This window comes from Passer domesticus, chromosome 17 (genome assembly GCF_036417665.1).
Source record: "Passer domesticus isolate bPasDom1 chromosome 17, bPasDom1.hap1, whole genome shotgun sequence".
Classification (NCBI taxonomy): domain Eukaryota; kingdom Metazoa; phylum Chordata; class Aves; order Passeriformes; family Passeridae; genus Passer; species Passer domesticus.
In genome coordinates this window covers 7,101,225-7,128,317 of record NC_087490.1, presented here as the reverse complement: position 1 = coordinate 7,128,317, position 27,093 = coordinate 7,101,225, and the positions used below count along the sequence as shown (strand labels likewise).

General features: G+C 43.8%; 2 protein-coding genes across 7 annotated transcripts; one reads left to right on the top strand and one right to left on the bottom strand.

Annotated features, from left to right (window-relative positions):
* The first annotated feature begins 459 nt into the window (after positions 1-459).
* Positions 460-19,397, top strand: ANKLE2 (ankyrin repeat and LEM domain containing 2). 5 transcript variants are annotated; one of them, XM_064393027.1, is made up of 13 exons: positions 460-565; positions 4,318-4,749; positions 5,689-5,880; positions 6,698-6,891; positions 7,659-7,847; positions 8,173-8,295; positions 8,628-8,694; positions 9,357-9,538; positions 10,898-11,004; positions 11,856-12,049; positions 12,660-13,341; positions 13,482-13,613; positions 14,347-19,397. In XM_064393027.1, the coding sequence occupies exons 2-13, from the start codon at positions 4,329-4,331 to the stop codon at positions 14,561-14,563; spliced, it is 2,700 nt and encodes an 899-aa protein (XP_064249097.1). In that variant the 5' UTR covers positions 460-565; positions 4,318-4,328; the 3' UTR covers positions 14,564-19,397. The 5 variants fall into 5 exon arrangements, with proteins under 5 accessions (XP_064249097.1, XP_064249096.1, XP_064249094.1 ...); XM_064393026.1 differs by having other exon boundaries at positions 539-675; XM_064393024.1 differs by lacking the exon at positions 460-565 and adding an exon at positions 682-1,001 and having other exon boundaries at positions 5,689-5,829.
* Positions 17,953-27,093, bottom strand: PGAM5 (PGAM family member 5, mitochondrial serine/threonine protein phosphatase). Of its 2 annotated transcripts, none has more exons than XM_064393037.1 (6): positions 26,775-27,093; positions 23,671-23,849; positions 22,314-22,439; positions 21,792-21,880; positions 21,363-21,496; positions 17,953-19,578 (listed from the first exon to the last, which is right to left on the bottom strand). In XM_064393037.1, exons 1-6 carry the CDS (start codon positions 27,029-27,031, stop codon positions 19,428-19,430), a joined length of 936 nt encoding a protein of 311 aa, XP_064249107.1. In that variant the 5' UTR covers positions 27,032-27,093; the 3' UTR covers positions 17,953-19,427. The 2 variants fall into 2 exon arrangements, with proteins under 2 accessions (XP_064249107.1, XP_064249108.1); XM_064393038.1 differs by having other exon boundaries at positions 21,363-21,493.

Genomic DNA, 27,093 nt, shown 5'->3' with positions numbered 1-27,093 from the left:
TGGAACAATACAGAAATGTCATCTTCATTCTAGTTTAGCCAATTAAAATGAGGAGAGAAATTCCTGTACCTTGCTTGCAATACGAAACAGTGTGAGTTAAAGTGATACCATTTTCTTCTTTAAGGACAGCACCTTAAACCACCCAAATGACTGCTCATAGTACAGGCGCCTGTACCCCTAAGGTGGGGATGCTGCACTTGCTGGGAGGGTTGGTTCACATCTGTGCGGGGGATTTTTTCTTCCCATGCACTTGCGCCCTCCTGCTCCCTGGTTTTCCATCTCTTATGGCTCATACGAGACTGTTATTAACCATTTAAGGTTAATAACGCGGACGGAACCTTTCTTCAGCGGCCCCTGAAGTGCCTGTGCGTTCCCCAGGGCTGCTGCAGTTCAAACCCTGCCCGCCTGTGTCGGCCTTGGGCAGCGCCCTCCCCGCCCGGCAGCTGCGGCTGCAGCGCGGAGCTCCGCCGCGTGTTCCGCCGCAGCCGCAGCGCCGCCGCGCTCCCCTCGGCCTCCGCCGGCCTTCCCCGCCCGGCAGCGGCGGCCGAGCGGCGCCGCGGTCACGGTGAGGCCCAGGGAGGCGGCGGAGCCCCGTCAGCGCCGGGCGGAGCCGCCGCCGCGTCTGTCGGGGGGCGGGCGCGGGGCGGAGGAGGTGGAAGCCGCGAGGCCGCGGAGGTACCGTCCCTGAGGGCGTGCGGGCACGGCCGGCGTGCGGCGGGCGGGCCGCGGGCCGGGCATGGAGCGGTGGGTCGGGGCCGCCGGGGGCTGGGATTCGCTGTGGGGAGCCGGCTGGGGCCGATGGCCGTGCTGGGAGCTCCTGGCCGCCTGCGCCGTCATCGGCGCCGTGGGCTGGCTGCTGCGGCTGCGGGACAGGAGGCCGGGCGGCCGCCGGGCGGTGGCGGCCGCCATCTCCTCCCCGACCCCCATCGCGTCCCCGGCTCCCCACTCGGCCCCGGCGCCGCTCGCCGCGGGGAGCCAGCGCTGCAGCGGGAGCCGCCCAGGTGAGAGACTCGGGGGAGGCCGGGGATGGTGCTGCCCTCGCCCCGCGGAGGGCCGGGAGCGGGGCCGGGCACCGCCCGGGGAGGCCGCGCGGCCCTGCCCGGCTCCCTGCGCGCCCGGCCCCGCCGCCCCGTTCCCCTTCGCGCTTTGTCACGGCCGGGCCTCGGCGGCAGAGGCGGCTCCGCCCGCCCCGGCCCCGCTCCCGCATCCCCTCCCGCGCCCTGCCCGGGCCGGGTCTAGGCATAGGTGTGCGTTTCTCCTCCCTGAAAAGCTGTCCCTTTTTCCTTCCTTTTTTTCTTTTCCCGTGGCTTATTTCAAGTTTGTTCAGCAGTTCCCTTTCAGCCACGTAGTTCATAACCGGTGGCTCATTTGCCCACAGGCGGTACAGACAAATCACCCCATCGCGGAGCCACGGTTGCTCTAACATATGCAAATCCTCTCAGCTGAATACAGCCCAAGACAGGATGGGACTCTCCATTTCTCTCGGAACGAAAAGAAAACACAGCCAAAAAGAGTGCTTTTCTTATATTGTTCATTTATGGAAAGATTTAATGAGAGTAGTACAGTAAAATAATACTGCCATCCTTAGAGAAGTCAGTCGTTCAGCCTTTATGTTTTTTTGGAAGCAGATTCTGCTGTTTCATTCTGACCCACTGAGATAAAGGCAAATACAATTCTTGCCCATTCTTCCAGGTTTTGATTGATTTGGCAGAACCGTTGAACATGTTTTTGTTAAAGCATGTTGTTGTTATTCATATTTGCAAAGGTAACTCGCAAGGCCTTACATGCTGAACTAGAAGAGGTATCATCCTCAGTGCTGGCTGTGCTCTGGATCATTTGTAGTTATATAATACATTTTACGGTTCAAATAATCTCATTTTGCACCTGCACATAACAAACGGTCAAAGGATTGTCTCAGAACAAGCAGTTGCTATTTCTTGGGTTTTCAAGTCTCACGTTTTGTTTTGGACAGGTAACGAAATTAAAACCTAATAATGCTCTTTGAAGTTAGCTGAAATTTTATTGTCAGAACACAGATGGATTTTGTGAGAGTTCTGTGTTGTCACTCCAACAATGTTTTCCCTATTTCCACACCAAATGCCCTGTAGAAAACTCTTCATGCTAACAGCAGATCTTCAACCGGATTCTTCACTGCTGGTCTGCTTTGCCATCTCATTTAATTCAGTTGTGCCAGAATTGTAATAGACACACAAAATAAATAATTTTTTTAAAAAACAGACAAAATTTTGAGCACTAAGATTTAGGTACCAGGTTCTGTCAAAACATGAGGAAGCAGAGAAAATCACTCCCTCACAGCATTTTTTTTGGTTAACCACAAGGCAGGGAGGATTTTTGCGTGTTCCTGTCTACTCTCCATACATGAATTATACATAGGTACAGGTCTGCTCTTCTGGAGAATGATTGTGCTAATTCTGAACCCTAAAAATAGGAGCATTTCTCAGCTAATTCTTTAAGGCATTACGTTGACTGCTCAAAATGTTTCCATTGAGCTGTTTTTCCAGTGAACTTTCTCACCCCTGAGTTTCCATCTTTCTTGTGATTTTACAGTTATGCAGTCTCAAAAGGCAAATCCTTATGATAGCAAGTTTGGATATTTTAATTGACCTTAGAGGCACATCCCTTGATCAAAACATACTGGTATCAAATTTTATTTAAGAAATAGAGGATTAAGAATTGAAAACAAGTAAGAGGATCTTTCATATCTGTTGTTGTAGTCTTGTGGGCAAGTCAGATAATCGAAGCAGTGAGGTTGCTTGGAGGCTCAGGAGTCACAGGGGAGCTACAATACTTTGGGGAAGTGGCTCAGCAGCATCAGCTGTGGCTCTGCTGCTGTTTGCTGGGGTTCTTTAATTGGAAATGTTCTCATTTCCCATTGTTAATACTTGTGAAATGTTCAGACTGAGGGTATGTTGTTCTCTAACCACAGACATTCAAAGTAAGATGTTAATAAAAAAGAGACAGCTCCCAAAGGAAACGTCCCTCAAACTCACATGACTGTTTACTTGTAATAATTGAAGGACTGTTGAAGTTTGCCATTAAGTACATTTTCATAGTGTTTCCTAATACTAGGAATGTGTTTGTTCTCACTCAGATTGCAGTGAAACTTAATGTGGGGCTCTATTGATGGCTGCTGAAAGCTATAAAAACTTACTGTGTGCATTTGGGGTTTTTAAACATATGAAAAGTAGTCTTAAGTTTCACTAACTGAGGATGAAACCTAAAATTGAAAATAAAGTATTAAACCAGCCATACACCCTGTCCAAAGCAGTACAAGCCCCATGAAGTGGCTCAGCAGTGGAGGAGGGGGCAGTGCAGGGCAGGAGTGAAGGGAAGCTGGGGGAATAGCACAGCTGAATCATTCCTGTCTGCAGCTTCCCTTCCTGAGCAGAGTGCCAGGGGAGTCACAGCCTGCCTGCAGGTACATGGCTGCACTGCCTGATGAAATCATGTGAAAGCTTCTTGCATTTTTGAGCTGCCCAAATCCTGTATTTTTCAGCTGTGTTTTTCAGAGCAAGGAATTTGTGTTGGCATCAGCTTGGTTTCAGTATGTGCTTGCTGACCAGTGTGGATTACATGGAGGGATGTGAGCCTGGGAATTGTATCATAGCAGAGAGAAGGATGTTCCTTTGGAAATGGAGAAGCTCTCCCAGCTTCTGTTTTTTGTTGGAGAAGGAGAAAATCAGTTGTTTTTGTCTTCTGGCCGTTTGCTCTCAAAACAGGCCTGGGAAACAACATGCTGTGTACATATTTCCAGCCTTGCATCACAGCCAGAGAGAGCCTGCCCTGGTTGCTGCATTGTGCTTGTCCCCATGACTTCTGTCAGCCAGAAAGTCCCAAGGAAATACTAGAAATAGTTCTGTGCCTTTAGCTGGAGGTGCAGCCCCTTGTCTTGGGGCTGGCTGGTGCTCGTGTCCTTGTATTGCATTGCACAAATAGATTGTGCCTTCTTGTCAGGAATCAAATATTTCTCAGCCTGTCATAAATTTTAATGAGTAAATGCTCTAGATTGAATTTTCACTCTAGAAGAAATTGAAAAAGGACTGCCAAGGACAAAATGTAAGCTGTAAATATTCTTTTAAGTAGTAGAGAGAAGAGGAAATAAACTTGCTATGGGTCTGGTAGCTTAAAAACATTGAATTGAAAAAATATTTTGTCTTCTCTGCACTGCAAGGATCTCTTCAGAATCCCTAGAAATTGCTAAGAGGCCTTTTTGTCCTTGGCTTTAATACCCTATTTAAGTAGCAGAAGAAAAGTTTTGGTTTTTACAGTTTTTCTCCTTTTTTGCCCTTCCTGTAGGTGGAATAACAATGGATACAATATTATCCCGATTAAAGAAGCTCAGCCACGATGAGCTTAGAGAAGAGATTGTGAGAGCAGGACTGAAATGTGGGCCCATTACTGCAACTACAAGGTTTATTTTTGAAAAAAAATTGGCTCAGGCACTGTTGGAGCAGCAAGGAGCATTGGAGGAGGAAGGGTCTGCTGTGGCAGAGGAGGCTGCTGGAAATGTCCCAGTGAATCACAACGGCCATGGAGGTGCTTCTGAGGAGGTGGACTTTGGCTACTCTGTGGGTCTGAACCCTCCAGAAGAAGATGCTGTGACACACATGAGCTGTTCAGCTCCAGCCTGTGGTGCTGACTCACAAATCACTGCTCAGACACCATCCAGAGATCCTCCACTATTCTATGGTGTTTGCCCAGTGTATGACGACATACTGGCCAGGAATGGTAAATACTCACTTCCCTTCTTTCCAGTGATAGGCATTTTAGTCATGTCTGAGTAGAATTCTTTTATGTAACAGGTGTTCTGAGCACCACTGCATTAGTGTTATAAGCATTGTTTGAAGTGTTTCTTTGTTCCTATAAATAGTGTTTATTCCGAGGCAAAGAAACAGCAGTTCAAGACATCCCAGGTGTTTGCCATTACAGTTCCTACATAAGAGGATCCTCTACTCTGTGTAGCTCAGATGAAGAAAATGATTTCTTATTGCTACTCTTGGACCCATCCTGTGCCTTTAATCCCTCTCAAGAATAAAAAATAATCCTGTAAATAAACAATCAAAAAGCTATTTATATTGTCATCAGTTGAAGCTTAAATGATCTCTTCTAAAAGTTTTCACATCTTCCTTTCTGCTCTTGACAGGAGCAGAGGATCATTTCCTCTGAGACAGTAGTAAGAATTCTTACTAAGAAAAGGTACATTAAGATATCCTTATTTGAACAATATCATTTTAAGGAGAAGAAGGATTTGTTTATTTTTTAAGATTCTCTCTAGAGATATTAAAGTTGTGGATCAGTTACAAAGTTGGACTTTCTGAACAAGGCAGGATCAAAAGTAATGGAGGGTGACTAAGCTCTGAGTTTGCTTTTCCATCTGGAAGTGAAATGCTTTGTTGAAGGTGGCCCATCCATTAAAAGGGTGTTGATGGATGGGAATGGCTGAGCCCTGTGCAGGGATCACCTGGCATTACCTGGAGTGTGTGGGAGGCTTCTACTCAGTTTCCAAGAGACAAGATTTAAAAGGATTTTTGACCTTTATGTCATGTTTGGAAGAGAAATTATCTGAGACCAAAGCTGGAATGAGAGTCTTAAGAATTCTGTAATCTGTCTAGGAATTGAAATGTGAGATTATTGAAACAACATAACTTTGGTGGCTCTTTGTTGCAGAGAGGATACATGTGTATGAAGATAGGAAGGAAGCTCTCCAGGCTGTTAAGATGATTAAGGGTTCCCGTTTTAAAGCTTTTACAAACAGAGAGGATGCTGAGAAATTTGCTAAAGGAATCTGTGATTATTTCCCATCTCCAGGCAAGTCCTCTTTATGTTTGTCTCCAGTGAAAATGGGATCATTTAACAGAGGTAAGTGGGGAACTTCTTCTCGGTACAGTAGATGCAATAGACAGCATTGATTTTTTTTTTTTTTGTAAGAGAGGCAACAACTGCTTTACCAATACACTAATAACAGAAAAAATTCAAAGGTGAAGCACTGAATAAATTGAAGTTTAAAATAACTTTTATTTTATAAAAGTGTAGAAATGTTGAAAATGTGGAAAATGTTTTAAATGTAGAGTACCATTGCTACTTTTCTAAAGGTGAAATGCGGGAAATGGTCTGCAAGGATACTTTGCTTAGCATTCCATGGTCATATTTGTTAGGATTCAGTTTTACTGATGGACTTCAGGATTTTCAGGTTTCGTAAGACGCTGATAAAATTGCACAGTATATTAAAACTGTACTCAATTCCTAAGTCAATTTGTGAGTTCAGAAATAAAATGGTAAGCACTGATCATATTTCACAGTGTTTCCAATTGCTAAATTAAAGTGATTTAGGAGTTACAGAACTGAAGAAGCAGTTTTAATAATCAGAAAATGGTTGTTTCTTGCTGAATTTTGCTTTTAAATTTGGATGGGAGCAGGCTGGTAATTACAAAGTTTGCCAGTCCCTGTTAATGTCTGAAACAGTTTTACAAGTTGATTCATCATTTTCCTCTCCCTATTACTAACTACTACTGTATTTAAATGCCATGTTGTTGAGTTCAGTTTCCTTACTCCTGTATATTAAAGATGCCAAATTAATACATGGTTTAGATTAAAAGCATAATTTTCATGGCCTGGTGTACAAGCGGTGATCACTGGAAAGAATGTATCTAGAAAGGAGTGATCTGTGTTTTGATAGATGGTTTGTGCTCTCCTGAGAGCGACACTGCAAATAAGGAGAGAGCCAACAGCTACAAAAGCCCACGGACTCAAGATCTCACAGCTAAGCTTCGGAAGGCTGTGGAGAAAGGAGACACAGCAACATTTTCAGACCTTATTTGGAGTAACCCTCGTTACCTGATCGGCTCAGGCGACAACCCAACGATTGTACAGGTGAAAAACCAGCAACAAAACAGGAGAATCAGGTTCTGGTTTAGTGATGGAGCTTTTGGGGGCTGAAAGCAGAAGGGGAAGGAGAGATGTTTGCTGCTCCTCCTTCAAGACACCTTGTTCCACCCAGGGCAGCGTTTCTCTGTTCGTTGGCAGCAGCTGGGGCACTTCTCTGTAAGTCACCCCAAGAGCTCCCTTTGCTCCAGCAGAGCTAAAATCTGAGTGTGCAGTTCTTCAGGGGAGGAATAGTTGTGTTCAGTAGTGCAAGAATAGGCTTGTCTTCTTATTCTCTGGTTTCCTCCAAGTAATTGCAATCTTCTTTAAAACAGACTGAATTTAAGGACCAGGGTAGGGCCTAGGCTGTAATTAGGTGTTCCTATAGCATTGCTTACCTAAGCACCTCTGTTAAATTCCAAAATCATGTATAAGGTGCCATTTAGCAAACACTGACAATCTTACTTCAACTTGTATCAGGCCAGCTTTGTGAAGTTGTTGAATTTTTTAATGTAATATAGCAAAGCAGCAGAATTTTTTATGTCTATACCCATTTTCCTGATCTTTATCTAAACTGAACTTCCTAACTCCCTTTATTGTGTAATATCTTAATGTACCTTTTTTCCCACATCCTTTCCTTGAATAAAGGCACTAACTGAATGCAAGAATAATTTCATTAATTATAAGAGTAATATGGGTGTAAAAATCAGTTACATCTCTGGGTGTAAGAAAGCTGCTTAAATTGAGGTTCATTCTGATATTGGGGTTTTTTCCAGGAAGGGTGTAGGTACAATGTCATGCATGTTGCTGCCAAGGAGAATCAGCCTGCTATCTGCCAGTTATTGCTGGACACTCTGGAAAATCCAGAATTTATGCGGCTGATGTACCCTGATGATAACGATGTCATGTTAAAGAAACGCATCCAATACATTGTTGACCTTTACCTGAACACTCCAGATAAAATGGTAAGATTTGGGGGCTTACCTGTCTTTATTGTTGCTGTTATTATTATTGTTGTTGTTGTTATTATTATTGTTATTGTTACTGTTATTATAACTGGAAAGGGTTAAGGATGTGTAAGGGAGACTGAAAGAGAACAGAAGGGGAGCTGACCATGAGGTCTGTGGGTTTTGGTAATCATTATTCTGAGCTATGGTGGGAACAGATTTGTTAAGAGCTGATACAATTAGTCATGACATGTATTTACTTTCCTTAGTCTCAAAATTAAGTGTGTGGTATTGACTTTATAATCTTTCTAAGTGCCTGTGAATTTTTCCTTTTTTCCCACAGTGGTTTGATACTCCATTGCATTTTGCTTGCAAGTTTGGGAATGTGGATGTGGTTAACGTGCTTACCTCACACCCAGCCATTGTAAAAAATCCAAAAAACAAATATGATCAAACTCCAGCAGAAGTAAGTCTCTCCATGTCCACAGCAAACCCAGAAATGTTATCCTGATCAGCATTTTTCATATTCAGACATTACTGACTACCATAGATGGAAGACTTGTAAGGGTCATAATTAAAGAGTAAATTCTGTATAAGATTAAAAATATTTTATGTTGATTGTGTTTTTGGAAAAGTTTTAGAATTTATGGAGTTGGATGTATTTTAGTTGGTCTACTATGAATTAAAAGTACTGGGTGAGATGGGTAGGGGCCAATAATATGATTGCTCAGGAAGAGCACACACTGCAGTGTGCAGTGAGGTTATTTGCTGCCCTAACAAGTACAATTATATTAACAGGTAGTTTGTGAAAGAAGCAAGAACAAATCTGCCGAATTGAAAGAAAAGATAAGAGAGTACTTGAAAGGTCTGTATGCAGAGTTTTGTACTATGTCAGGCATGTGTTTTGGCTCTTGGATGTCTTCTGTTTGCTTTCTGTAGCATTTGAGCTCATAAATGATGCTGCTGTACAGTGCTCTGAAAACCAAAGGGAAATTGTAACATTGAGCAGGGACAGAGAACTTTTTGTCTTTTAAATGACAGTCAGAACTCTTAATGTATGGGTCACAAGGTTGCCCTCATGGCTCTGTAATGTTTGCAAGGCCCTGCTTCCTTCAGCCTGGAGCGGTGTTCAGTCTAAAAGATTGAACTAAAGAATTTAAAAACCTTTTGCAGGGCAAGAGGTGTATCTGTCATGCTGGGGAGTCCTGTCATTTTATAATTTCCTTGACAAAGAACTTTCTCTGTTTTGTGATGTGTGTGTTTAGGCATTTGCAGAAGGAGGTTGTGAAATTTGTTAAAGACCCTGAGGGAAGGGCTCTATGGATTATTGCAGGTGTTTGAAAGAGAAGGGAACCTGCACTAAAATGTGATCTGTAACCACTGAAGCAGCGAGTCTGAATTACAAGTAGTTTTACAAACGAAGTAAAGTCAGATGGGTCAGTGTACGGGTGCATTGGCAGTGCAGGAAGAAGCAGCAGGCTGATGTAACATAAACTGAATGAGAAAGCTTTGTGTGATTTATTTTAGGTCACTATTATGTCCCACTCCTGAGGGCAGAAGACAATTCCTCAGCTCCGGTCATTGGGGCACCGTGGTCGCCAGACCAGACGGACGATGGCCCCCAGAGAGCTTGGCCCAAATACCCTGGCAGCCCCAAAGACCCAGTGCTGTCCATCAGGGCTTTTGCAGGCCCCATGAGCCCCTCAAAGGTGAGCAGAGAACTCCCTGTGACTCCAGTGCCTATGTGAATAAATTCCTTTTTGTGAATAAAGAAGATCCCCGCAGGGTTCCTGGTGTGATGTAGCTTGCTCCTGGTACAGGTTGTGGCTCTCTCTTTGCTGAGGAGATGGATCTTCCTCCATGGAGAAGCACAGAAGCTTGTAAATATTTTTTTATTGCTGAAAACAGAAATGTGGTGTAAATAAGAAGAGTAGAAATTGAGTCAAACATTTTCTTTTTCCTCTTGAAATCTACTCAAAGAGCACGTTTGACAAACCTTTCATTTCTTTTAGATTATTGCTGTAACTTTCTAACCTGAAGCAAAGCCTTTCAAAGCAATTATGAATCAATTTTTAAAACCTTGACTGTATCTTTATCTCATTTCTAGAAGTTGCCACTGGATGTTAACCTCTGCTTGTTGAATTAACGTAAATATATTTTCCTAGATGGAAAAACTGACAACCAAGTAGTAGGTGTTGGGATGGTTTTGGAAATGTATGGTTTATATAGTGGAAAAGCAAAATCTTCGGTTTTCAGAAGGAATACTTAGATATCTGTTAAATATATTCCAAACTTACAGGTGTTTATTTGACTCATTTATTTAATATGAACATGCTGCAAATATGACAGCTTTAGAAACAGTGAATAAATGCAGTGGAGGACTGATGATTGCATTCTTTAAGACTGAGTTCTACCAAAATGCTTAATGCTTTTTCTCCTAAATGTTCTTGATCAATTTTCTGTTCAACTGACAGAAATTTAAATATCATTTATACTCCAAAAATATTATCTAGGGTGTAAACAGTTCATAATTTTGATTGCTGACATGTATTTTAATGTCTGAATGTAATTCTTAGTCATCGTTGTGATCTTTGTCACATAAGTGAAGGGCAGGATTTTGTAAAAAATTTCCCGAGACATTCCAACTTCAAAATAGACAGCAAGAATTTATTCTAATAATTGTAGCAAGTCTGTACATTAAAAAATATCCCCTTTGTATCCTAGAAAACAACGACCAGGAAACATTTATAATTAAGGAGGACGAGATGCCAAAATCACAAGACACTTCTGTTTCCTGCTGCACACGCATTAAAACCAGGCAGATGTGGTGTCTGTGCGGTTGATTTTCAGATGATTGTACATTATGGTCCTTCTCTTTGAGCAGTTAAGAGATCACAGTAACCACCAGTAGTGAAAGGAGTAACTTTAGCTCCAGTGTGAGATCCTTCATAGCACTGTGGACAGCAAACAGCTGAACATCTTCCAGGCCTGCAGGTGGATGTGTAGCCAGCACTGAGTTAGTTCATACTGTGAGGGGTAGTTTTTGAATTTGTTTCTGTTTTTTAAAGGCTGAAGAATTTCGCAGGCTGTGGAAGACTCCACCTCGAGAGAGAGCTGGCTTCTTTCACAATGTCAGGAAATCTGATCTGGAGAGAGGTGTTGAAAGAGTTGGAAGGTATCTGAAAGACTGTCAATACATAAAATTAATAATAGAGCATGTATAAGCAAAAGACTGTGCTGAGAGTACAGTTATTACTCACTGCACAATACCTTGGGGCAAAAACTACTGCAGAAATATTTAATGAAATATTTTGCAGTTGGATTTTTATTGTATATTTGTGTAAATAAGATAGTTAAAATGTGAGACCTGGCTTTCTTAGCTTGACAATAGAGGTATTTTAGCTGTTATTGATGGTATGTATGGAGTGCTTTTCACAGACATTTACTTGCCTCATTTGTCACATCTAAAATTATGCATAGCCTGTTTATTCTGTGAAAGTGAGGGATTGTTAAAAGGGAACAGAATTAAAAGATCCTAATAGAAATTTGCTGTTTTATAAAAGCTGTGTGTGTGTGGTGTGTCCTTGCAGCTAAAATACCTTCTATCAGCAACATATGGGAAAAAATACTTTGTTAAAAGCTGACTGCATTTCATTCTTTAAAATGATCCCTCACTTCCTCCTCCCTCTGTGATTCCCAAATAGAAAAAGCTGGTGCATGCAGTATCAGTGGGGATTCTTCTCTGTCTGATGTCTGGATACAGTCAGCTTAAAGATAGCAATGTTTATGCTGCCAACTGTAAAAATAGTAGATGAAATGTGAAAAATGCTCTAGAACAAATGAGGTGATACTATGATTGCTAAGGATGTGTCTGTGCTTTTGCAGGCTGTTGGTTGTGGTGGGATTATGTTGCCTGATTGCTCGTTTGTGCTCCTGTTTGTAGCTGTTAAAATGTGATCAGAAAAGTTGTTGTCAAACTAATATTTATGTCTTCACAAATGATTCGTTTTATTTTATTTATTGCAGGGAGTTAGCTCATGAACTGGGGTTCCCGTGGGTTGAATACTGGGAATTTCTGGGCTGTTTTGTTGATCTGTCTTCCCAGGAGGGGCTGAGAAAATTAGAAGAGTACCTGAGTCATCGTGAAATGAGCGAAAAGGCTCAGCCAGAAACAGGGGAAAATGAAACCTGCAATAGATATAAAACTCCACATCCCTCTGGTAAGAAAAGGGCAAATGCTGCAAACAATGGGTTGTACCTGGGGAGAAGAGGGACAGAAAAAGCTTGGTGCCCAGGGGAAGCAGTATTCACCTGCTGTGGTTGCTGTTATTCATCTGTTATCCAGAGAGTCTGAGTACAGCATCAAAAAAAGAGCCAGCTGTGAATGTAGCAGTACAGTCTTTATCTTTCATGTGAAGTAGTTTGTTTGAGTGTAGCCCCAAAGGAAATCCCTGTAAGAAAACCTCCATCTTCAGTATGTTTTCATTCAGAACATTTGGGCATTCATCTTAGAGTATAGAATTTTTTAATCCACAGATATGGAATAAATACCATTTTACAAATAAAAGAATAATTATTTACACTCTGAGTGTGAAAAGACACAAGCAGCTAAACCCAGGAAAGTTCTTATACCATAGACCACTGCTTGCCATGTGTGTTTTGCTTTTGTGGCTTTACTCAGGTTAGTTCATGCTGTTACATAAAGTCAGAGAGGTCTTCAGGAAATAGAGTAAGGCATAAAGATAGTGTATTTTTTCCTAGCCTTATATACTTGACGTTCTGACTCATTGAAGTCTTCTTACGTATTGCTCTTGTTAAAATTGTTTACAGGCAAAAGCAAAAAGTCCTGCAATTCCATTTCTGTTGGAGCATTTTTGGATGAGGATGATGATGACATGAGCTTAGAAGAAATCAAAAACAGACAAAATGCAGCCCGAAATATCAGCCCCTCTCTGGTGTCCAAGGAGCCCAGCATTGATGCCATTGGAAATGCTGAGTGTGATATCCTGTCCATGGAGTGTGCAGGAAGCATCATAGAGACCTCAGCTCACCCTCGGCACTATGAGAAGGGGGCTGCTGCCAGCAAAAATGGCTTTTGCAGTCCTGTGTCCAGTAAAAGGATCATCAGTGACAGAAAGCAGCTGCGTGGTGGGTCAGAATGCCTCATGTCACCTGTTTCCAATTTGATGTCAGAATTTGAAGGCCTGTCATTCCAAGAACAAGAGGTTGCAGGAGTATCTCATAAAATTACTGCAAAAACTGAGAATGAGGGAATTCTGGACAAGACCTGCTCTGCAGTGTCACTGGCAAGTTCTTCTGAGCCAAGTGTTACAGGAAAACATGGAGAGGCCAGGTTAAGGACAGACCACAAAATACCATTAGAAAAGGAAAGAGTGTCCAGAGAATCTGGAATTCAGACTAAGGAGCCACAACAACGTCAAGAACTTCCTTCCCAGAAGTTTGTTTTAAAGACTTCACCCACAAATGACAATTTAAAGTTATTCCTTCTTGGGTAAGAATTGCCTTTTTTAACTCTTACTTGCACAGACAATCTCTTTGCTGATATAAAACTAAGTGTTTTGGAATTGGGGCGTTTCATTGCCTGAATAAATAACATAGTTCTCTTTTCATCTAGTTCTGTTTCCATTCTAGGGAGCAGCCCTCGAAGCTGGATGTTGATGTCTTAGCAGCTATAGAAGGAGCAGAGATTGATCCCCAGAAATTCCCAATGATTTACAAATGGAAACACGCAGTGCAATCCTACTCCTCATCTGACAGGCAAAGGTATTGCTGCAAACTCAGTCACAGGAGCTGAAGTGCATTTTTAGCAGGTCAGCTTCAATAGCAGAATTTCAGGCCTTGTTGCCCCCAAACCCGTATTTTAAATTCAGCCGAATTAATCTCTGTTCTGAAGCTAATCACAAAGCCTTTTTTTACTGATGTCTGTTGCTAAGGAGTTTCCTGGTGCTGCAGTCATGTTCTTTCCATTCTACTGCTGTTCCAGGTAACTTGAGCATGTCCCCACAGACAAATCAGACCTGACTGATTTCCACTTGGCCAGTGTCTCACTTTGCTGATTTGGTACTTGGATCCTTCAGTGGACTCAGTGATAGTTGTGCTGTTGGTTTGTAATTCATCCCTGTTGCTGATGCAGTGCAGGAATGTTGTGTTTGTTGCCTTGTGGTACTTAGATTGTGCTGAGAGATATTAAGGTGAATTTATTATTAGTGTCTTTATTTTTACCGTTTATTACCCCAGTCCAAAAGAATTGTTCATGTGAAGGATAGTGTGTGTCGTTGTGGCCATTTTGAAAGAAATTATATCTTACTGATCTGGGCAACACATCTATATAGAATATTTCGTGCTCTTCCTGTGCCTTCTCTTCTCCCAGACCTGTCTCTTACCAGACAGGATTTTTCTCAGCTGGTGCATTGCTTCTGAGATAGATTCTCAGTTGGCTGCTCTCATTATTGCAGTTTCCTCTAAAACGTGTGCAATGACTTCTGGTTTCTTTCAGTTGGCCCAGTCCGGCGTTGAAGGCAAGATTCCAGTCCCAGTCCATGGCTGCTGGCTTTGCAAACGCTCCGGTGTATCCGAGCTCGGGAAGGAGCAGCCCCACGGCGGGCAGTCCGGGGAAGCAGAGCGCCGCCTCCTTCCCTGCCGAGCCCCGCAGCCCCGGGCGCTACAGCCCCGCCTGCGTCCTGCGCTACTTCGCGGAGCCTCCTGCCCACTAGAGTGCAGCTCCTCATCCTGGGACTTCCCTTCTGTTCTCATTGTTAGTGGAGGAAAAACTACAATGTTACTAAGGTGACATGAGGTTTGTACTCAGCTATTTATTTTTCCTCAATTGAGGACAACTGTATGTTTAAACAATGGAATTTATGTCTTAATGCCACATACGAGGTAGATTGTTACTGGTGATAAGCAAGAAGTTTGTGACAGTGCAGTTGTCCAGTAGCTGAATTAACCCTTGTTGCCAGTACCACAGTGGGCTGAACTGTCCTTAGCAATGGTGGCAATTGCTATCACTACTTAACCTCATTGTAATGAACACACAGCCCTCAACTGCCTTTCTTGACCTTGGCTAGTTTAGGAAATGCATCATCAGCAAGGAGAATGTGGGAGAGGAGATTGATGGCAGAAAGTGAAACGCTCTCCTGCTTGCAGGGGGAAAAGCCTAAAACGTGCCTGGGAATGCAAGGACAGCTTTGCAGTGTGGAGCAGGGATGTGAAGCCCTGTGCAGAAGCAGAGAGTGTTTCCAGCCAGCTGGGCTGGGCAGTTGATACCCACACCCACCCTCACCTGTCTGTCCATGTGTGTGTGCACAGATTTGCACAGAGACCCTCGAGTCTCTGCTTGCTCTGAGGCAGTTACAGACACTGAGACCTCCTGAGTGCTTTAGAAACAGGGCACTGTAGAAACTGTTGGGATTCTTTTAGTGGTTGTGGGAAGATTTAAGGAAAAGAAAACCTTAAAAATTAGCTGGTTATTTTTTCCCCAGAGAAGCTATTAACACTAGGAAATTTGAATAGTTATTACACAAAAGCACATCAGCAATAATCTCAGCAAATTTACCAGCAAGATACCTTATCTTAATGGTCTGGTTTGTAATATATTAGCATGGTAGCCAGTGGCCCAGGAGGTGGCTATTTCCCAGCTGTAAAGAGAGAGGACTAAGGACAAAATATTTTTATGAAATCTGAGCTTTTACTGTGTCTCTAGTGTTGATGTGGTAATGAGTTTTTGTTACAGCAGTCAATAATTTTATTCTGCAGCCTTCTGTAAGAATGACTTGTTGTGACAGCGTGATGCTGAGAATAAGAAAGCTTTTCAAAACTCCAGAGAGTTTTCCATGTCAAGCCTAGTGCTTGTAATGTTGCATGAAAGGCTTCCAGAAACAGCTCTCTAGGTTAAAAAAAAAAAATAAAAAAAAGACCTATCTACTGTTAGAAGCTAAATCTGATCAGAAAATGAAGTTCTGCAGGACTGTGCTGGCGAGAAGGGATGGATTGGGCTGGGCTGGTGCCACACAGTCAGGGAGAGCTCGGAGCCACCTGGCAGGGCAGGAGGAGGAGGGCTCCGAGCTGAGCCAGCCCGGTGGGAGGCAGGAGGGCCCGGCCCGAGGGTCCCTCCCACCCCTCGGGCCATCCCGAGCCGGGCTGCCCCAGGCAGTGACTGTTCTACACAAACTGCACCCTCACAGCTTCGTGACTGGTACAAACCTAAACACTGCACTTAATGCTTTTTGCAAGCTCAGTAGTGCCTTTTGTAATATATTTTTTTAATTAAATTTTTTGTTCTTTTGGAAGTTTTTAAAAAAAAGTGGCATCCACTTACTATGGGCAGATAAAATACAGTTTTTCTCTGGGCTTTCTGAACAGGATGTCTTTTAATGTCTCTAAGTTGGATTATTTGGTGCGATAGCTCTCCACGGGGGGAGAGACTCCTTTTAGAAATTATTCTTTAAAAAAAAACCAAAAAGGCTTATTTTGCTCTTTTGTTAAAATCAAACATAGTTCCATGGAGCTGGACATTAGGAAGAGCTACTTTTCATAAATGCCTTTCATTCATGTTCCAGACAAGTACCAGGGGCCTGGGGGGTGTCATACTTTAGGAAACATGTTTAAAAAAAAACCCAGAACCAAAAACCTAACCTGTTACTAAGTGTATTAACTGACTTTTTTCATAAGGGTTATTGTTTTTTAATTTTCTATTTTTATGTAGCAGGCTCCATGGTCTCAAAATATTTTTAGATCCCACATACATACAGTTTTACTCCAAAAGGTTTGAGATTGGGTTTTTTGCTGGGTGGTAGGGTTTTTCAATAATTTAATGTAAGTTATGTCTTTATCATTCTGGAGAAATGGATCAGCTGATTGCCTAATACCATGTTAGAGCCAAACTGCTGGGGTAAGTTGCTGTGGGTGCAGCTGCTGTTCTCCACTCTGCTCCTTCAGAGCTGTGGCACAGCACCGTTGCCCTTTTGCTAAGAGTTTGTTACTGAGCCAGGAGACTGACTAACATTTTTGTTCATTGTCCTTTTTACTTTTATTATGCTTTGCTTTATTTTTTTAATATTTAAATGTTACTGGTATGTACATGTAGCCAGACACCGCCCACACCCACCCACACACCCACCACACCCTTGCCTTTCACTTTGTAATGTTGTTTTGGTTCAGTCAGGAGAGTATTTTTTTAACTGTGTTAATGTGCATTAGTCCAGCTGCACTTCACTTAAGAGGTCATTTTTCTAACAATGTGTTACTTCAGCTATGACAGAAATAGCAATTTGATCATTTGTGATTTTGTGAAGAAAGCCCTTCAACACTGAGCCTGTGGAGACACTTTAAATCAGAGTGATAGTGCTTGAATTGTGTTTTCTTGGCCAAAAGTTCACTTTTAAAGGTGCAAAATAGCTGTGTTTTTGTTGGTTGTTTTTTAATTAGCAAAGTGTAATGTTAAAAATACAGAAGTATCCCACTTTCTATTAAAATCAAATGAATAGCTGAAAGTGTCACCCTGTGTTCAATATGGGATGTGGGGAGAAGGAGCTGGGCATGACAGGGCAACCCAGTGGCTTGTCCAGGCCTTGCTGTACAATAGCTGCAGTGACAGTGACAATGGACCACACCACCAAGACTTAACACAGGGTTGAAGAGACAAGAACTCAGACTGTGGTAAAAAGACATAATTTTAAATTTCACACTTTCCACCCCCACCTTGAGTGTCACCAAAACTACTGTTAATTTCTGTACCTGTGCAAAGAGGTGTTGTGTCCTCTGGATGACCACCAAGAGCTCCTTCACTGACACAGGGGATGTGTGTGAGGGTCCATGTGCACACACACAACACTAAAAATCACAGAATTTTCATCTCACAGGTGCTGGTGCTCCTGTTCCTCGTGGTGGTGACACAGTCCTGCAAATGGCTGTGTTTAGGCTACAGCAGTTCCCCTCAGCTCTGTGGCTGATGACAATTAACTACTCTGGCTCCCACCTCCAGTTTACATTTCAGGTGGCTGTGAAAGAGCCCTGAGCAGTGTGGGACACACCAGGTCCTGCAGAGCTCCAGCCACACTTGCTACAGCTGCTCATGCAGCCATTCAGCTTAAGAGACAGGAAAGAAAGACAGACCAAGTATTTTATTCAAAACTTTTAAAAAGTTAATAGACAAAAACTGATAAATTATTCTCATTGCATCAATGAGAGATACGTCATGATGGTTTCCTCTTGCCCCCCACACCTTACACTACACAATAATCAGTTTGTTCCCTACCAGTCCCTGTTCCTTGAACTTATCCTGATGTAGCAGCAGTTCAGTATCAATCCCTTAAATCCTCTTCTCCATAGCTGTGTGCCCTGATTATGCTTCATACAGCTCTGACAGGAGTAAGTTCAGCATCTCATCAACATCCTTATTGATCAGAGAATCTGTCAAACAGGTTAGTTATGTCTGCTGTCCTACTATAAACTGAGCCAAGTTTCTACATTGGCTCAGGGTAGCCAGCAAGCTTCAGAATGCTTCTGAGCCCTCCCACAAGCCCAGCAGCATCAGAGCTGTCTGAAGGGAGCCCTTGAAGCATTCTGCCCAATGCCTGTCCTACACACTCACCCTAGACAAGCTGCCCCATGGCCACCTGCTCTCCATTCTGGCAACAGCAGGGCTGCAGCACCTCTGACCTGCAGCATCACTACCCTGAACCCAGTGCTGGTATTGCTCTGCTCTGAAAGTAAGGTATCAACAAATATAAATCAATGGGAAAGAGCACTCAAAAATATGTCAGGAACTGAAAGCATTTTGAGAAGATTGCTGCTTTCCTTTCTTCCCATCTTACTGCTACAGTCTCATCCCTACAGCCTTCTCCAGACCATGTTTTGGTTAAAGGCTTTACAAGACAGAAAAATATTCTTAAGAACATCTTAAAGGACATCCTGAGGATCGTGGAACACTTAATATAAGCAGCAGTTAGTTCTAGCACCACAGCTCTGAGGCAAATGGTTTTTACCCTCTTTCCTTTATGCTCATAACCTCCAGGCACAGTTTACATGGGCTTTTTGGGGGCAGAGGGGAACAATGACAACATCAACATACACACTCAACAGCTTACAAAAACTGAAGCTTTATCCCTTTGTCCTTTGGACAGCAGAATTCCCTGTTTGTCACTTCTGCAGGAGCTGGAAGAAGCTGGCACACCTTTTGTTTTAGCTGCAGTGTGATACAAGGCTGTTCCCACACCAATCGCTTTCCTGCACAAGAAAAATACCCACAGGAGCAAGCTTTGGTTAGAGACATTCACAGCAGGGTGAGGGAAAAGTCAGTGCTCTTGCAACTGCTGAGCAGACATTCAACCTGTATTCCACAGCTCAGCTTTGAGTTTTGGGAAATACTTAAGGACTGGACGTGTTCAGGCTTACACAGGTTTCTTCTTTTCTGGACTGAAAGGCAGACATGAATATGAAGGAGGAACGGGGCTAAAGGACATTTGAAGACAGCATCACACCCCAACATAATAAAAATCTAGTGGTACTGTAGCAGAATGTGCTAGTGCAAAGAGACAAGAGGCAGCTCCTGGACAGGCATTCATCCATGTGGCTCACTCAGGTGCGTGTGATTTTGTCTGGAGGCATGAAACCTGTGTCACCCAGTGTTCGAAGGGCCACTCTGCCGTTGGGACGTATCACCAGGTGGGTGATGCTGCCGTTGTTGAGAGACAGTCGCAGCCAACCTTCTGGGGGGAACTGCAGTGCTCTGGTGACAAAAACACATGCATTAATTAATGAACTGTTGGATTAACAAGCCCTCACGGCATCACCTTCTGTCCCAGATAAGGAGGAGAAGGAGGGGGAAGCTCAAAATTGCTGGGCATTGTGCAGCTTGCACACCAATGCCCCCAGTCAGCCTTGGAAAAAAGCCTTTTCTTGTGGAAATGCTGTAAAACCACAGCTTTGGTAACTGGACCAGGGCCAAGAGTGCCCTTGGTTAAGCAGAGTCCAGCAGATGGGTGTGATTACTGCTGACAGGATTAGTTCAAGTGGACAGAAGGCAGCAGCTCCTGCACAGTGAGGCTGCCAGGAGTGCTCTGAGCAGCCCCATCACAGCCCAGCCAGGCTGCAGCACCACAACCCCTGTGCAGCTGGGACAGGAGAGCTGGCTCAGCACCCAAGGGCTGCCCGAGCAGAGAGGACCGGATGTGGCAAACAGTGGCTGTCACACTCCCATTTCAGCCACACCCCCACAGCAAAGGCAGGCACACAGGATTCCCTCCAGTGGCCTGCACTAGGTGAGAAATTCACTGCAACTACTTTCCATCAGCTACATCATTCCCCAGGAAGAACAAGGACAAGCACCTTGTGCCTTCCACAGAAACACGGCATCACAGCTGGTCTGCAGCCATTCTGAATTTCCTAACTCAACAGCCTCAGGAGCTCCATCAATTGTATTGAACAGCTGGGAAAAATACCATGTTGCCTTAAACAGCTTTTGCCTCTGATACTGAGGAATAACTTGGTTTTGGCACTTATGACAGTCTTGTAGAAAGCCCAAAAAATTAAATACCAGCTACAGCCAAACTAGATTTAAAGGAAATGTTACATGGATTGTGTTCAATTGCACTATCAGATTGCCTGGAATTGAAGACATAGAAGAGACATTAAAATGAAGAGGAAGGCAACAGCAAAGAGAAAAGGTATGTAAGTATTTCAAATAAAGCCCTGGCAGGCACAACATGGTATTTTTTAGCACAGGAAAGAACAGCCTGCTTACCTGATCAATAATTTCAAGTATAGCAATTTTGAAAAGCTCTAAAGCAACCCACAGAGCAGACAGGCCAGCATTTACCTAGCTCAGCTAAATAAAGCTAACTGAAACTGTTGTAGGTATTGATCAGATTAAAGTTTAATCACATCTGTCCTGCTCACGACAAATTATCTTACAGACAGTGCTTTGCTGATGGGGAAGAGGAATAAAATAGATTCAGCTGACTGAACACAGAGACAGGCAAAGATCCAGAACTGTTTTCTCCTTTATGAACAACCCTGATGTTATCGGAAAGATCCATTCTTATCCAATACTGGATGGTACTGCAAAAACACACTAATGCAACTTCAACATAACTCAAAAAATATCCATCAGTAAAGAATTCCCAAAACGGAATCAGTTTTTAATTATGTAAGCTCAAATTCATGTCACCTCAAAGAGATGCATCCAGTAATGGATCTATTTGTAATCTTTTCCAACAGGCACTACCCTCAGGTTTATGGAAGCAGAAGCATATAGTAATTAAAGTAACTGTCCAGATGTACAAAAAAAGTTTAAATTTCACTGACTTAGCCACTTTTGCTTTAGAATTAGAATGAAAGTCTTCTAATTATCAAATGTACCTTGATAAAGTTGCAGCAGCAGCTGCTCACAATGCAGGCACTGATCTCCAGCCACTTCAAAGAAGTGAAATGAACAGCTCTCCTCCCTCAAGGCAGCCCTGTCTGAGCGAGCCCCCCTGGGGCAGCCCCGGGGGCAGGGCAGTGTGCCCGTACCTGCAGACGATGTAGCGGATGACGTTGGCGTGGCACACGAAGATCTCGTAGCTGTCCTCCTCCTGCTTGGCATCAGCTCTATGAATGAAGTTCCGAAAGGCAGCCTCAATCCGAGCTCCATCTTCGTAATACTGCTGAGGGCACGAGGGCACAGTTACACACAGCTCAGAGCAGCACTGCCTGCACGCCCGGGGCCCTCATCTCCTAAGAGCTCCTGGGTGCACACTGGGCCTCAACTAATGCTCAAGGACTGCAGGTTATTTTAACTGTTCTGCACTTACTGAGGAGGAGGAAAGAATGCAATTATCTAAGGGCTGTGATAGCAAACACCAGCTCAGACACTGCAAGTTATTGCTACTGTCCATACAGAGTATAGGGAGAAAATCCCAAAACCATAAATAAAAAAAAAACCTTAAAAGAAAAACTTACCACAGCTTCTGGTTTCCAGTGGGAGACTGGTGGGTCTGGTTCTATAGGTGCTCCCTCTCTCAGCAGATCAGTACTGATTTTTTTGACTCCTGAAATATTACATACACATTCAGAAACAAGTTGTTCGTGTCCCATTACAAACAGCCCCACAACTCTACATTCAATACATTTTCACAGTCTTTCTTTGAGGAAGGCTTACTCTCCAACCTAAAGTCCATTTTAGTCAACACACTTCTGTCAAGGGATGTGAACCTCTCCATGAAAACTGTTTTGCCATCAGCAAGACAAATTATTCCAACTGAACAGAATGGCCCGTTACACTTTGAAAAAGTGTATTTGTACTTTTAAAGATAAACTGGAACCAAGCAGAATTACGGCTGTAGGTTTCTTTATAAATACAGACATTCACACAGGGCTGGGAAATGGCTAAATAACATCTCATCCTTAAGGACAAGCTTAGAATTCTACTGGAAGCAGTTTTAAGGATCAGAAGACAATTAAAAATTAAGGGAAGTCTCTTACCTGGGAGATGTTTGCTTATAATTTCAGTTGTTTCAGTTGCTCTAGTCATGGAGGAGTGGATAATCTGATCAAATTTTATTCCCAAACTTGCCAGCCTGCGTCCAGTCAGTTCAGCCTGCTCTCGACCTTAAAAAGCACATTCATTACAGAAATTGGTGACACTGCAATTAGAACCTCACACAAACTACCAAGAGAGTTGTCCAGCAGACATAAAAAGTCTACATCAATGCTGGACTTTTTTCTTTCAAAAAGCAACTGGAAAACTCTCATCAGAGCCACTACTCAGGCCAAGCTTACTGGTTGGACAACTTCAAGCCATACTTGCATCAGCAGGAAAAAAATTATTTCTTTCAAGCAGAAAAAAATAACAAAAACCAAAACTTACTCAGCAACTTTCACTGAAGTACTCAATATCCCTGCTAGCCCCATCCCCAGGAAGCAACAATCCCCCTCAGGCCTGACAGTGTGTTGTTGTTCATAAAGGCAACACCAGCTTGGCACAGTTCACAGCGCCTGGGCAGCCTCAGGAAGGTTCAGCCCACCTTTCAGGCAGGCAGGTGAAAAGACAACAGACAGGTTAAGTCACTTACTTAAGGCACAGGATGAGACAGGATTAACATTACGCTTTGTTACCAGTTTAAGATAGCCCTTGAGGCCTGCAATTAGCATTTCACTCCTGTTTGCACACCAGTAATTGAGATGTGGGTGGGAAAAAAGTCCACAGTAATAATTCTTCCCCCTCTGAAAACAGTGTTGGCAAATATATAATCAAGGAAGTGTTCACTGCTTGTCAAGTACATTATTAAAAGTAACACTAATTAGCATCTGAGACCTAGTCAGAGGATCAATGAGTTAAGATTAACACAAAGGTTATCCTCATTTCATGTAAGTGATTAGCAGTATACTCCCAGAAACAGTGACAGCAGCAAAAGTGCAATGTATTTAATTATAAACACTCCAGCTGAAAGTCAGAGGCATTTTCTTTTTAATAAATCAGCAGATTAAATTAAGAGAAACACAAGAAAAATCCATCTCAATGAAGTTTAAAAGCCACAGCCCTTAGGAATTACATCAGCTGCCATGAAAGTTTGCTAAAGCAACCTTAAGATAATTTGGAGTTCCCTTTGACAAGTTTCTTCACAAACGAGCGTATTTAGAACTCTCTAAACCACATCTTAATGTTTGGATCAAAACTGCAGAAAACACACTTATTCATGACATCTTACTGCCACAAAAGAATACAGGAAGCAGATTAAGGTTTGGCAGCAAGACCCAGTGCTGAGTTCCTGACCTGTACTCATCAGGTAAAAAATAATTTCCTCCAAGTGCAAAGCACGATGCTGCTGGTGACACCTACCCAGTGGGGTCAGAGTTCTGTCCTTGTCAGCCCGGCCATCCAAATGGTACTGGGAATGCCGGATCAGGAAGATGTGCCTGGTGGCTTTGGCTTTGCAGTGATCCAAGCGAGAGGCAAGCTCCTCTTCCCCGGTTTCTTCATTTTTCTTCTTGAGGTTGATCAGAGCCAGTGGTTCACGTCTAAACAAACACATTTAAAGAGTCATTGTTAGAGAGGGGAGACTGACAGGCAGGGGAATTTTACAGATATATAGTCTTGATATTCCAGACACAGCTAAAGAACTAAAACTGACAGTTTAGCCACTTGTATCATGAAACTGATTCAAAGCTTTGTATGAAAAGTAAAAATAAATGCCTGCATGAAAAAAAAGTTAATGTCATGGTTAAAAGGTGTAACTTGACATAAGTAAATTTGCCACACAGTGCCAGCCACCTGAATTAATTCTTAGGGGAAAAAAAGCAATGTGCAACAGAAAAAGTTGTAGGGTGCAAGAGTAGGGTTTTTGACAAGAAAAGCTAACCAGGAAGGATACCCAGGAAAAGAGGAAAAGGTGTTGGCTGACCATTAAAGAAAGAAAACGTTTTGTATCTAAAAGGCCCTGTGTTAACACCTACAAAATTTGCACTTTATCAATCCCATTTACACCAAATGACTAAAAAATCATCCCTCCAACAATATCCTAGAAAGACTCCAACCTTCTGCAGTGCACATTGAGAATTATTTTGTGCTTTAAACTAGGTCACATCAGTTCTCTCCAGTAAAACTTTTTATTTTTCAGCCTGGAGTGTTTTATTTATCCTTTCATCTTTTCAGCACTCTCTTCCCTCCTGCCACTTTAATCTCTGTTCCATTTGTCACAGTGCACAGGAGCACCCTGCTCTGCACATCACCCAGACAGCTGCCCTGGTTCCTGCTGAGGACACGGCTTCTCCCCTCTCTGCTATCACAGGTTTAGTGATGCACATCTCCCACCTCCAGCACCAACCCTGCCCAAACCTTCCCACGTTAGTCTGGGCCCCTCTCTGCACTGATCCTCCACCCCATTGATGCAAATCCTTTTCTATGTCACTCCACCTCAGAGCGTATGTTATTCATACCACACCTCACTTCTTCCAGTATTAAACTTGCTTATTTTATGATAGTTTTTTTTAATGGAAAATAATTTTTATTTGGTCTGGAACAAAGTAATTTGTTCACAGAAAATTGCTGCTTCCCACACCTGTTTCTCAGGGAAAGACTGGCTGTGCAAAGCCCTCCTGCCTCCACTCTGCTTTACTGAACACATGATTTCCAATAGACAATGAGGCTCTAAACATTCCTCAAGCTGTTAATTCCTCAGAAAGGCATTAAAAATTAAACAACAGGCCAGTAACAAGAAGTTCTATTGCTACTTTACAGGATACTTTTGATCCACTGGAAACTATACTGCTGGCAAGATACAATAGGAAAACAAAAAAATCTTTAAAATCAATTCAAGCACGTTAGTAAAGCAGCAAGGGGAATAACTCATCTGATGTCTGCCATTAATTATTCCACATGAATGAAACTAGATCTACCTTCTCCAAGAACTGAGCTGCACAATTCCTGGGCAAGTGGCAGAGACCAACATTCCAACTGTGACAGGCTGTCATACCAATGACAAGTTTGATATTTGCATTTGTTTGTTTCAACTTGAAAAGCCATTGGTTGTTAAGAATATTGTAGTATCTAGTTATCTGCTGGAGACTTGACTTTCTAGACATTCCAGATGGTGGACAGATATGGTGTGTATTTATAAACAGTGGTCAGATATTCTGTGTATTTATAAACCATTTAACGACTTTGCACATTAACTGCTTCTGCCAATAATCCAAAAATCAAAATCAAGATTTCAAGCAGGCACAACCTAAGCCACAACTGGCAGACCACAAGCAGCAGAAAACAAATGGATCTGGGGTAAATAATATATTCCATTGCCACTGTTTGCACACTGAGGAATGATGGTTGGCTATCCTGACCTGCCAGGAAGCATTATCTGGCCATGTTTGCTCAGGTAGTGGTGACAGCTCTGTAAGCTAAAGCACAATCTCTACTTCCTGGATTGGATTAAAAAAAATTACTTGAGTCTAAAAGTACTGTAGAATCCTTGAAGAAAATCAACCATTTAGCAGAACCAGGAAGGCCTGGAGCTGCAGTTAAACAAACAGCTTTAGTACCTCCCTCAGTATAATTGTGTAACCAGCTGTAACCTTATTTAATGAAGGTATTATTTTTATCACGGGGGTGTACATAGCCCTATTTACATGACCATTTGATCCTGTAGCCTCTCAAAAATCAAAATGCTGTATTATACACTAAAAATCTGCTAGTGCTTAGGTTTGGATTTAACATGATTAAACTGGAGCCTGACATAAGTCTCCCCTGGGAGATAATTCTAACAGACTGAAGCCAAATGAGCCAAAGCTCCACGCAGATATCTGCACGGTCTAATTAAAGATTCAGAAAAAATGTAGTCAGCCCTTGTGTGAATGTGTTTGGACGGTGGAGAACACGATCGAGCTGGGTTCAAAGCCAGGCCGCCTCCACAAGGCCTGAAGCCCGGGCAGCTCCAGGGGCAGCGGGGCCCGAGCCCGCCCAGCCCCGAGAGCGCCGGGCACGCACCGGGAGCTGCTGCCGGCTGAAAACCCTGGTGCAGACACACAGCAACACCCGGGCACGGCCGAACATAAACAAAAAGGCACGCTTCTGCTCCGTGCTTACATTTATCACGAGCCTGAGGCTTGGCAGTGTCGCTGGAGGAAAGCATCACAATAAAGGGATCTGCACAGGGTCACTCTCCGAGCTGCCTGAACAAAACCCAGCGCTGGCACACCCCTCCAGCGCTCCACGGGTGCTCACCAGCTTCAGCTGGATTCTGCTCTGAGCAGGTCACCACACGGGATTTCCCCGGGAAACGAGCCGGGGCTGCTCCCGCGGGGAGCCGGGGCCTCCCGACCGCGGGGGCCCTGCCCGCCCCGAGCCCCGCGGGGCTCCCCGGAGGGCTCAGGGCAGCTCCCCGATCCCCCCGGCCCCTCAGCACAGCCGCGACCCCCCCGGGCGGGGAGGGGCCCCGCACCGCAGCCCACCTGTCCCAGTTGCTGTCCCAGTAGCTGCCGCTGCCCGCGGGTCTCTCGATCCAGCCGGCGGCCGGCGGGCAGGAGGCGGTGGGCGGCAGCAGCAGCAAGCCGGGCGGCGCGGAGGAGGGCACGGCGGAGCCCCCCGGGCGCGGCTCGCTGTCGCCACCGCCGCGGGCCGGCTGCTTGCCCACGACGACGGCGGAGAGCAGGACGGAGCCGCCCGCCAGCCCGCAGGCGGCGAGCGCCAGGGCGCGGCGGACCGACATGGCGGGGCGGCCGCGTGCCCCTCACCGGCGAGCCCGCCCGCTCCGCCCCGCCCCGGACGGAG

Coding starts and splice junctions, on each gene's coding strand:
- ANKLE2 (XM_064393023.1), top strand. CDS start 737: ATGGAGCGGTGGGTCGGGGCCGCCGGGGGCTGGGATTCGCTGTGGGGA. Junction 1,002..4,317: donor CTGCAGCGGGAGCCGCCCAG/GTGAGAGACTCG, acceptor CCCTTCCTGTAG/GTGGAATAACAATGGATACA. Junction 8,695..9,356: donor GATAAGAGAGTACTTGAAAG/GTCTGTATGCAG, acceptor GATTTATTTTAG/GTCACTATTATGTCCCACTC.
- PGAM5 (XM_064393037.1), bottom strand. CDS start 27,031: ATGTCGGTCCGCCGCGCCCTGGCGCTCGCCGCCTGCGGGCTGGCGGGC. Junction 22,440..23,670: donor CAGAACTCTGACCCCACTGG/GTAGGTGTCACC, acceptor GTGCTTTTTAAG/GTCGAGAGCAGGCTGAACTG. Junction 21,497..21,791: donor ACTGGAAACCAGAAGCTGTG/GTAAGTTTTTCT, acceptor TCGTGCCCTCAG/CAGTATTACGAAGATGGAGC.